Here is a 12,427-nt window from a genome sequence, read left to right on the forward strand (position 1 = left end):
CTGAATCCAGCAAAAATTTTGCCTTCCAATCTTTTATTTGCACACTTCTGAAGAGTATTATTTAGTCATGATATAATTAATAGCTGTTAGATGTGTAAGGTGTCTGTTAAGAGTAAAACTCAGAAGAAAATATAAGCAATTGCTGGGATAGTCCTTTCCAAATTTAAAAATTTCATTACCTATATTTTTATCTTCAAAGTTAGGAGCCAACCACCACATTCTAAGTCATCCTATTCCAAAATACAGACTCTAAACAAATAAAAAATTTAGTTTGTTGGCAGAATGTGATCTTTTCCACAAAACAGGCTGAAATTCTCAGTGGGTTATAATTATATAAGTTTTCACTTGTCTTTTAGGATTGAATATTATTCTAAACCAGAAGGAGATTTTGAAAGAAATTGGCTTTTGCTTGTGAAATATTTAACTGAAATGCGATTACCAACAACACTGAATAGAACACATGAATTCCAAGAAGGACTGCCACCACGCATGCTTGTTAGTGGGGATCAACCACCCTTCATCAGTAACTTTACTAACTTACAGAACACAGTACTGTTTGCTGTAGATGTTCTTTATAAAGTGGATAGTGCTACAGGTAAGAGCCTTATAAACAATGACTTAAGAAAAATCAATATCACATTGAATAGATAAAGGAAGAAATAAAGATCATATCAGAGTTATAGATCATTACAGCACATACTCTGAAAGAAAATAATGATTTTATATGGGTATCCATTCTATATATTTTGGTTCTTCCACTCAGAGCCTGCCCTTTCTTATGGGCCTTTATCAATCCATGAAGTCATCAGTGTAACTTAAGTCCACATTTTTCATCTGAAAACTCAAATATATTCTTTTGTTGTTGTATTCTTTTTCATTCTAGTTCATGTTCTAAAAATAAAGCCTGCCACGATTATTGGAAAACTAGCAAATTGACTTACATGGTTCAATTTGCTAATTCCCTCCATGAAGTTAGTCATGGAAGAAGTATTCTGGTACAACTTCTTAACTGTAGGGTTTTCTTGTAGATGAAGGACTCTATTATTGCAATATGGCCACATTATCACAATTTTCCAGATACGCTTTTATGCAGTGAGCCAATCTTAAACCATAACTATATTATTTATTCTTTTCAAAACAAAAAAGAATTGAAATATTAAAAATATATAAAATCATAGAGCTGTATATGTCTTATTGAAGTCATATTTGCATTGGTTAGAGTAACAAGAAAATCCAAACGTCTCATATTCTATTATTATGAAATATTCATACTAATATACTTGCTGGATGCAAGGTGTCTAAGAAATTAAATTATTGCTTGAGAATTACTCTTGTGCAACAAATCTACCATAGAGGAGAAGTATGAATTTTTGCAGTCACTTACATATCCCTGTCAAATCAAATTGCATTCCAGGCCTGAATTGTATAAACTGACTATTTTTTCTAAGGATGTAAAGGATTTGAGGAACTGAGTGGAGAGATGAAAGTTATTGCACTTAAAAGTGAGATTCTATTACAATATTCTGTCTAACTAGATTTATTGTGCAATTTTGAATTGCTTTTACAACAGAACAGAACAGAACAGAACAGAACTTATTTGAAAACACAATTACTGAAAACATCCTCACCTGGGTCAGGAAAATACACTTTCAGATTCAGAAAGCCCAGAAAGTTTCAAATAAGAAACCTAAAGAGCCCTACATTGAGACATATTATAATAAAGTGTCAAAAATTAAACACAAAGAGAGCACCTTAAAAGCAAGAGAAAAACAACCTGTGTGCAGAGAAACCTCATAAGACCATCAGATTTTTCAAAGCAGAACTTTCATGGACTGCTAGGGAATGACATGATAAATTCAAAGTGCTTAAAGGAACAAAACTGTGAACCAAGAATATTTTACCCAGTAGAGATGTCAGAAGCACTAGACTAGCCTTACAAGAGAAGTTAACGTAAATTCTTTAAGTTGAAATGCAAAAAGGTTAAAGGAAAGTATATGGAAATGGCTAAATTCAGAATAATCTATGATGTAATGGTGGAGGATTATTCACTTACAAACGGTAAAATTACTAAAATTAATGTTAGTAATAATATTAATGGGTAAACAAGGAAAAAGATTATTAATTGTGACATCAAAATATATAATGTAAGAGGAAAGTATAAAAAATGTAGAACTTTGGTATGCATTATAATTTATTAACAGCTTAAAATAGAGTGTTAGAAATGTAAAATTTCTCATGTAAGTTTTGTAGTAACCATAAAACAAAAACCCATAATAGATATACAAATGAAAAGAGAAAGGAATTTAAGCTTACCACTGTAGAAAATCAGTCACCAAGGAAGAGAGCAAGAGAAGAAAGACATAAAGGAATTACAAGTATGAAGAGCTGATTAATTAATTTTCAAATTAAAAACTTTATGTGTGAGATTATGATGCAATGAATGTATACTATTTGTATGTAAGACAGAATTTTGTTGAAAATAAACATTTTGATAATGGATATAAATTTAAATTTACATGTAATAATTTTGTATATTTTCCAGGTTCTTTCTCTTTCACATTATGGAAAATTTTTATGGAGATACCTGGTGCAAGGGTGCTGGCTCTAGAGATTTTTGAAGAAGTTTTTAAGATCTTTAATCAGAAATGGCTATGAATTAAAAATTAACATTTCTAATTTGCTGAGCTCAATAACTTCAAATTTAATGTGATCAAAACCATATAGTTTTCTTTTTTCTGATGTTTTTTGATTTGTACTCATTTGTTAAGATTTTATCTATACATTTCTTCAACTTCAAATTATTGCTATAATTATATGACTATGTATTAATATAGTGAATATATTAAGACCACATATTAAATGATTGTTGATTTTTATCAGTATTTAAAATGTTTATGATGTAAAAATCACATTAATCTACCATAAATCACGGAGAACTTAATTATTATTAAACTTGTGTGTTTCTTTTGTTATCTTAAGTAATCTAATTTCATGAAATTTATAACAATATATCCTCATGAATTATAGCTAAAATCCAGAATATTGTATTATAAAATACTAGTAGTCAATTATAGTTTTAAAAACTATACTGGCAAATAGCATTATGTGCTTAACCATTGATGTGGAATGTGTCTGACCCAAATAGCATATTTTCTGCCTTTTAACGAATTTATTCTTATTTTTTAAATATCCTTATTTATTTTTTCACTATATGGGATTTCTCCCTTCAGGTGTGGTTACCATAGTTCCCACCACCAAAGTGCCCACAGTCATCCACCACCCTCTACCATGTTCTCCTTCCCCCTGCTCTCTTCTCTCTCCCTGTCCCTGTCCCTCTACTTCCCCTCTTGAACATCTCAGATTTCCTACTGCTTTCAAAGGTCAGTCTTACAGTTTGTCTTTATCTGATCCTTTGTTTTTTCTTGATTCCACATATAAGTGAAACTATCCATTTATGTTGAAACCAACCCCCCCAAAAAAACAGAGATTAACAAAACATATCTTAACATAATTAAAAGCTATTTACTATAAACCCATAGCCAGTATCATTCTCAGTGGTGAAAAACTGAGAACTTTTTTCTTAAGATCTGGTACAAGACAAGGATGTCCACTCTCACTATTGCTATTCAACAAAGTATTGAAAGTTCTAGCTAGAGCAATTAGACAAGAGGAAAGAAAAGGAATCCATAATGGGGAAAAAAGAAGTAATCATTTGCAGATGACATGGTAAAATGCATAGAGAACCCTCAAAATTCCATGAAAACTAAATCAATTTAGTAAAGTGGCAGGGTATAAACCAACACACATAAATCAGTTGCCTTTCTATACACAATAAGTGAGAGAAGGAAGAAATTAAGAAAATACTCCCATTTACAATTACACCCCTCCCCCGCCCCGGAAAAAAGAAAGAAATACCTAAGAGTAAATCTAACAAAGGAGGTAACAGTTCTATACAAAGAAAAAAGACACTGTTGAAAGAAATAGAAGACACAGAGAAATGGAAAAATATCCCTGCTCATGGATTGGAAGAATCAACATTGTCAAAACGGTCACCCTACACAAAGCAATGTACAGATTCAACACAATCCCAATAAAACTATCAATGCCATATTTCAAAGAACAGGAGAGCAAATACTACTGAAATTCATGTGGAATCACAAAAGACCCCCAATAGCAAAAGAAGTGAATCATCAGAATGCTGCTGAAGAGCAAGATCTGGCCTTGTTATTGATAGAATAATCATACAGCATCAGTTGTGAGGGGTAGGAGGACAAAAAGAAAAGGGCAGGTGAAACCAGAAAATGTGCCCTGTCATCTATATTATCAGGGATTGTGAGTCTGGCCTCTAGACACTTCTCATCTGCTTGATGACTCGGTATTATAATTGAGATCAAGCCCTAGATCCCTCCCTACAGTTTCAATCTTATCATCAAGGCTTTCCACTGATCAGCTTCTGGGGTCTCTTGTCATACATTGGTCCTCGCCCCCTTCTTGCCCCCGAACCCCCTGTTCCTGGTCAAACCTGGTGATGTATAAGTCGGGAGTACGTTTATGCATCGGTCATCAGCCCCCTGAGCATTCCCAATCAGACCTTGTGTGCATGGCCTACCCAGCGTGATCAAGCTTTCTGCTCTTGGTTGATTTGAAAGGCACCTTGTAAGGTTTGGCTCCGTTGACTGAATGACGGGATAGTTCTGACCTTGTATAGGAATGCAGAACTGATAATAAAAAATGGTGACCAAACAGGCCATTTAGGATTAGCAAACCCACAAAAAAATGTGTCTGTGATTGTGTATAATTTTCACGTTTGTAAATTGAATATTAGATAGTCTTTTCTTCTGTAATAGAGGGTTTTTAAAAATGGTTTCTTTTTATTTATGCAGACAAGAACTGGGGTGCCGGTGAGAGGTGGGGGGAAGGGGTTGAGAGGATTCACAAGAGAGAGAGTGGGGAGCAGAGCGGGCAGATACTGAACTGCACTGCTGAGGGGAGCAGCCGGTGAGGCAGGAAAAGGCTGCAGCATCATGTGGGTCAGCAACCTGGCCAGAGTTGGAACTCATGCAGAATGGCTGGCGATAGTTTGATAACACTGAGACTTTAACCCCTGCTCCACATGGGACGCCCAATAGAGTGTATTTTGTAGGAAAGCATTAGCTAGCAGGGGATGTTGGCTGGGCGCTGAGATTGTATTGCCCCAAGGTTTTGCCTAGTGGTTGTGCCCAGGAGGAAACGAGCGGCAGTGTTCAGATGCTGCCACCAGGTGGCAAAAAAGAGCAAGTGTTGGGTCACGGCTAAAAGGCAGCGAGTGAAACACAAAGGCGCTGACATAATTGCAGATTTTGAGGATTTCTTTTCGTAAACTAAAACGACTGGCCGTAAAATAACTGCTAGTATTTTAGGTTGACTGTATTTTAGGGATAATTAAGACAAATCATACTGATTTTCATATGCAAGGATCTTTTCAGGTTTTTTTTTTTAGGTTTTCTGATCATGCTTTTTTTAAAAATTCAAGAATAATAAGGGGATTGCAATTGTATGGGGAATATAAAAATAAAATTTATTTAAAAAAATAAAAAATAATATGATTTATTAAGTAGTAACATGTTTGATAATTCATTTATTATGATTACTTTATTTCCATATTATAATTATTTGTTTCCTTATTTGTTCATTGATTTATGCAAGTGGTCTTATGATAATAAAAATGAAGCTGTTAATTTAGTGTCAAAATTTTGGTGGTATATTTCTGTATTCCTTCATATGCAAAACTTTTCTTTTGCTAAAATGTAATTATGGTATACAGTTTTCACCTTATTTTGCCACATATACTTTAAGCCTGTCACTTATTGATAATTTTTAAATTTCTAGTACATTAGACCTTTTCTATATTTTCCAATATTGACATAATACTACATTATAAGTCAATATAAACAACTCTACATATGTAAATTTTAATTATTTATGAATTTTAGGTTAAAAATCCTTTAATAATTTTTTTTAAAGATTTATTTATTTATGCATACAAGAACTGGGGCACAGACCAGAGGTGTGGTAGGTGAGAGGACTCACCAGAGAGAGAGAGTGGGGAACAGAACAAGCAGATCTGCTGAAATACACTGCTGAGGGGAGCAGGGGGTGAGACAGAAGAGGTCTGCTGTGCCATGTGGGTAGCTCTCTGGCCCACCAGGGATCGAACTCAGAGGCTGTGGATAGCATCACAGTGCTGTGCTTTAACCCCTTATGCCACCAGGGAGGTTCTATCATTATGATTCTTATACCTAATATTGTTTGGTTATTTTTTTATCTTTTCTTTTGCCATGCTAGTATTGTGTTCTTTTATTTAGTATGTTCAAAAATTAATTTAAGAAAGTTTTACCAGTTATTCTGTTTCTATGTCTAATGGAGTCTATGACCCATTTGAAATATGGGTCTATTTTCCTTTGAATTATCTATGGTTCTAGCATTTGTTGTCTAAGTTCAGCTTCCCTTGGAAGTTTTGTTAGGGGGAAAAGGATGTCCCAAAGCTAATTCCATATAGGCTTTGTGGACTCCACCCCCACCCCAGGTCAAAGCCAAAGACACTGGGAACTCCAAATCCCATCACCACCAAAGGGAAGGTGGCTGGGTCCGGCCAGCTCTGAGAGTGACTTTGGGTTTCCAGGTCGTCGGATCGGGTAGGACGCATTAAAGACTTTATTTCCCTATTTTCTCCCTGAGTTGTACATTTTCCTTACTTCCTTTTCTCTAGTAAATAAACCTTTTATTAACCTTTTGTGTGTGTCTGTAGTAGAGTATTCATAAGTCCCTTTAAAACGCGCGGGTGAGGACCCACAGCCAGGAACCCGTTTAATATCGGGGTTGCTCTATAACAGCTTGACTTTGTTAGTAGCATCAAACTGTAATAAATTCCAATGAGATCAATGAGTGAAGAGTAAATAAGCCTTAACTAAAGGAGCCCTGTAACCCGTGGATGAAGCCAAAAAACTGTTAGAGGTAGCACCCCCTGGAGGGGTTTGCTGGTGAGGATAGTTAGCCCAGGAAAAATGCCAACAAAATACTGCATTTGGGGTGGAGACTCTGATAAGAAATATAAGACACTACATAAGTAGCCCCCAGGATTCAGTGTTTGGAATTGAGCATTGGAACATTCAGTGTTTGGGATTCAACATTTTCAGATCTTCAGGGATTTCGGGGTCAGCGATTTCTGCCCCCACCATGCCTATTTTCCAGAAGGCAGTTGAAGGCCCCTGAAGAACATAGAGAGGCTTCCAGCAGCCAACCTCAGAGAGGAAAAGTTGCGAAGCTTTCTAAGTAGGCACACAACTGAAACTGTACCGTTTGCTGCTGTTACAGCGTGGCAGGGAAGGCACAGAACAGGAGCAGGCGCCTTGCTGAGCTGCATGAGTGTGGCCGTTTGTTCAGCTTATTGCCGTTGCTGTTGTGAGTGCCAGTTGTCTGGTGCTGCGCTGGGGCATCTGGGCAGCTCCGGTGAGCATATTCTGTTATGTCTTCTACTGTCTTTGTAAGTTGCATCCCGGCCTATAGTCTGGCTGCCACCAACTCCAGCTCCACAGTGGAGAGAAGACACCATTGCGGGACTTGGGAGTTTAGGACTTTAAAACACTGGACACTGCTTCAGGTGAGGTAAAGGGCCATTTGAGGCCTTAGTAACTCTTTATTTTCCCTGGTTTGTTAAATCAATCCCATTTTTGTTATTCTCTTAAGCTGAGTAATCTTGCAATTGTGCATGTGGGTGAAAAACCGAGATGGTGACCAGTAAACTATTTGGACCGTGTCCTTGGCCAGTTTGGGTGCCCCTTGCTGCCGTGTATCAGCCCCATTCAACAGAAAATCCCAATCAATTCCTTCTTACCCAATAAAAGAACTCTTCAAGTGAGGATTGTATTCTCTGTTCCCCACAGAGAAGAATATGGAAGAAGCTCTCCTCTAATTATAGTTCGATCCTGGTTGTTTTGAAGATGAATGGTGAGAATGGACTTCCAGAAGTTTCTGTATCCCCTCTTGCTTCCCCACTACACTGGGGCCTTTTATAGTGCTGATTTTCTTCCTTAACCAGCAGCAGGAGTGGAGGTTGATGATTTTCTGCACTGCCTGCCTATCTCCTGCTTTATTTAAAATCCCCCACCACCTTCAACACTGTAACCCAGGGATTTCTTTAATTTTCTCCTGTTTTTTATTCTTTTTTTTAAATGGGGTAATCTTGGAGGGTGGAGTCATGAATTTCCCTAATTCAACATTTTGGTATGACAAGGAAACAAAACTGAAAAGCAATAGAACTTTTTCCCTGCATGCCAATCTATATCACAGCTTGGGCTCAATTATATCTCAAATAAATCATATCTCCAAGATATGATCCCCAATCATATGATATTTGTCTTTCCCTGTCTGACATATTTCACTTAGCATAACATCCTCAAGGTCCATATATGTTTTCACAAATAACAATCTTTCATTCTTTTTTATGTCGCAGTACTATTCCATTGCATATATGTGTGCATATATATGTATATGCATATATACATATAAATGCATTGCTTGATAGTCATAGAATATAATTAATGAACTTAGATGGTATAGCCTACTATACAAATATCAAATTCTTAGGAGCAAATCTAACAATAGATTTTCAGGATCTCTTTGAGTCCTGAATGTGTAAATGCAAGTTTATACTAAAAAATTATCAAAGGAAATTGAATTAAATATAATCTTAAAATATTCAGTCAAGTGGCCAATAGTTTTATATTAGACTATCAGGTTTCCCTGGTCTTAAAAATGTGCTATAGTATGTAGAAGTAATAAATGCTAGAATCATATGTTTTAAATCACAAATTGTAAAGGGAACAGCCTAACTACACAGTATCTCATGTTTGGTGGGATCTGAGTAAACAAGAGGATGCAGAACCACAGTGACTGCAGCTCTGTGCCTGTGGCTTCTCTCTGTCCTGAAAAACGGCAAAGCAGCTTCAATGCTAGTCTCCACAGTAAGTGAGCACATCCTCAGGAAAAGCCTCAGTACTTCATTCATTGTAGTAATTATTACTATTCACTCATTGTAGTAGCTATTACTATTCAAATACCAGAATATCTGTTGCAGACTTAAAATCCAGCTCATTGTGTACCATATCTAAAAATAAATGGGTATTTTATGAAAATAATTCATTTCAACTTACTCAATTTCAAAAGTTGCTATCAACATGTACACTAAAAAGTTGGTTTCTTGAATGTTATTTGGAATGAGCCTTTAAATGTATGCCAATCTCTTATTGGACTCATAAATTATGTAAATAATGTAATTATAAATATATTACCAGTTTATGAAATCTTTGTAAGGTTTATGTTAAGGAAAATTAAGCATCATTTTTACCAAGTGAAATAGTATTAATTCTACAGTTCACCACTAGAGGGTACTACAAAACCTATCAAGTGTAGTACATTCTATTCACTGCTCTTCATTTCAGGCTTTTTCCAAAAGACTTTTTTAAAAAAATAAAATGTTTCTGAGGTAACATAGGCTTATAACATTATATGGTAAGGTAAAAGTATCAGGCTTTTCTGCCCTCCTGCCATTAGGATAGATAACGGAATCCTGTGGTCCCAAATGCATGCCTGATGGGGGGCACCTGGAATAGGGTGTGGGCATGTGTAGATGGGATTCACCTGGGCTAAGACTGGGCTTTTTAAGGGTGGCATCATGGGGACGCGAGCAGAAGCAGAGAAGCAGAAGCAGAACGAATGGAAGAGCAGAGAGAACGTGAGAGAAGGCCAGAGAGCCCAGAGTGAAGACTTGCTGGGGCCTGGGAGGCCTGCCTGCCTCCCGGCCCCCCGGCCCCCCAGCATCTCTGTCTGCAGTGTACCTGGTAAATCCCAATAAAAGCCTGAAAAGTCACTGAGGACTCCAAGAACTCTCTCCTCCTTCACCCCCATATGCATGGAATCCTAGAAAACCTGCACTGTGTCTATTCCTGCCCTTACAAACATCACGTAAGTTTCCAATTTGTACAGCAATATAACTCTGCATCTCTATAGGCTTCATGTGATCACCACCAAGTCTAGTTTCCATCCATCACCATACCATGGTCTACCCATTTCACCCACCCATGAATCCCCTTCTCTGCTAAACGCCATCATGTTCTCAGGATGTAAGAGTTTGGTTTTTTATGTTTATTAGATGGCTCTTTTTATTCCACATAGGAGTGAAATTACATGGTATTTGTTTGACTCATTGCACTTAGCATAACATCCACAAGGTCCATATATGTTTTCACAAATAACAGGATTTCATTCTTTTTTATGAGTACTATTCCATTGCATATATATACGTATATAGTCACACATTGCTTATCAAAAGGGATATGCTCTGAAAAATGCATTGCTTGATAGTCATAGAAAATAAATAACAAACCTAGATGGTATCACCTACTACACAAATATCAAACACTTAGGATCAAATATAACAAAGGATTTGCAGGATCTCTAAGAAAACAAAATTATTGTGATTCAGAAAGACTATTTAAATGAAAAGTGTATTATGTTACTATGAGGTAAACTGATGCAGTAAAAATTACGCTTTCTTTTAATCAATTAACATATAACTGCAATGAAACACCCATAGAGAAAATTTATTAACACTAAAGAACTCAAAAATGTTTGCTTTCTTCTGAAAATAAAATTTTTAAGACCAGCAATACACATTAAAGAAACGAGTTTGTGAGGGACCTAGTAATTTTAGTCTTTGAGTTGTCAATATTATTGCTTATTTTCCATAATATCTTTCAGCTGATTCTTTCAGTTCTACTCTCCCCCCAGATTAACTTGAATGGATCACATCAAGTAGCTCCATGTCCCTCTAGATTTAATTCAATCAGTCAAAAGAGAATTCCAGTAGGACACCACAGGCAAGAAGAGTGAGATATTTGATGTTATGAAATTTCACTTTGATATCTTCTCAAGGTGGCATACTTTAACACAGATCTCTTTTTCTGGGCTCCAGTGAGCACTCTGCCCCCTCATCTTTTTAATACCTTTGCCAATAATAAAGTAAGTTGATAGCACCCACTGTTACTTAACATTAGGTTACTGAAGTACCTATTGTGGCTTCTCCAGCATTTTGTCCACATCTTGTAAATAGACCCACTTCATATTATCTTAAATTGAATGTGTTTGATGAACACTTATATACAATAAATATCATTAATGAAGAATAAAGCAATGTAATATAACATCTAGTCAGTTAATAGCATGCCCTGATCTTTGTATAGTTTATTAATGACTAAAACTTTAGTGGCTAGGCATTAAATTAAAACCTCACTAATATTTGAGAACAAACAAAAAGATACTGGAATATAAAATATATGTGGCATTTTTTAACTTTTCTGTAACTAAATCAAGATCAATTGACTATTAAAATATTATCTTTATAGTTACTTAACAATATTTAAGGTAATATGATCATTTTACAGTTAACAGTACTTTGCTAAATTATATCTATACAGAGGACCCTTAGATTTCTTTTATTTCCAAACAGCATAGGAAGAGGTGGAAGTAAAAATGAAAACACTAAAATTTCCAGTGAAGTATAGAATGACTTAGGTCACCATCCTTGTTCGTTTGGCATAATGAGAATTGGCCAACTATGCTAGTATTAAGGCAGTTTAATTATTATGAGGATTTAGAATAGGTGAGATAAAGGATTATTAAAGTATTGATATAGAAAAATGGACAATTCTGAGTTATTAAACTCGGGACCATTTAGTGGTCATCTTAAATGTGTATAACATTTACATAATAATTACAAAACTTGTTTATCATCTCTACTAAGATCAAAACAAGATTGAAAACAGGGTATAGTTGAAATCAGAAGTCTGATAGTATTTTGGCTGAGTAGTTAGATGATGGCTTGAATTATCAAGGGTAAATATTCATGAACATTTAAAAGCAATGCAACAGGGCCTCCCCGGTGGCGCAGCGGTTGAGCGCTGGGTTGCGAAGCTGCCCGCAGCTTCTGCAGCGCCGGTTCCATCCCCGGCTGCTCCTTGGCCAACGGAGGAGAGTCCCGCATGGCGCGCAGAACTCTCTTGCCGCCCGCTGCTCCCCTCAGCAATGTACTTCGGTCCGTCTGCCTGCTCTGCTCCCCGCTCTGGCTCTGGTGATTTCTCTCACCCTTCCACGCTCCTGACTGTACCCAGTGCTTGTATAAATAAATAAAGAAATCTTTAAAAAAATAAAATAAAAAAATAAAAGCAATGCAACAGAAGGTTTATTTTGTAACCCCAACTGAAAAGGCAAAAACATGAGTAAGTATCCATGGTATTTCTGTATTCTTTTTTTAATTTTTTTTTAGATTTATTTATTTATTTATACAAGCACTGGGTACAGTCAGAAGTGCAGGAGGGTGAGAGAATTCACC

The 12,427-nt window shown here is 36.1% G+C and overlaps 1 protein-coding gene across 1 annotated transcript in view; it reads left to right on the forward strand.

Moving 5' to 3' along the window:
* Window positions 1-7,315, forward strand: part of LOC311186905 (protein LEG1 homolog) — a gene marked incomplete at both ends in the record, with an annotated part of 51,672 nt that extends 44,357 nt beyond the window's left edge. Inside the window, 2 exons of the mRNA XM_084258115.1 lie at window positions 357-595; window positions 7,176-7,315. Coding sequence (XP_084114241.1) covers window positions 357-595; window positions 7,176-7,315 — 379 coding nt within the window. The remainder of the gene's footprint in view (window positions 1-356; window positions 596-7,175) is intronic.
* Window positions 7,316-12,427: the final 5,112 nt, after the last annotated feature.

This window comes from Talpa europaea (assembly GCF_964194135.1).
Source record: "Talpa europaea genome assembly, chromosome: 2".
Taxonomy (NCBI): domain Eukaryota; kingdom Metazoa; phylum Chordata; class Mammalia; order Eulipotyphla; family Talpidae; genus Talpa; species Talpa europaea.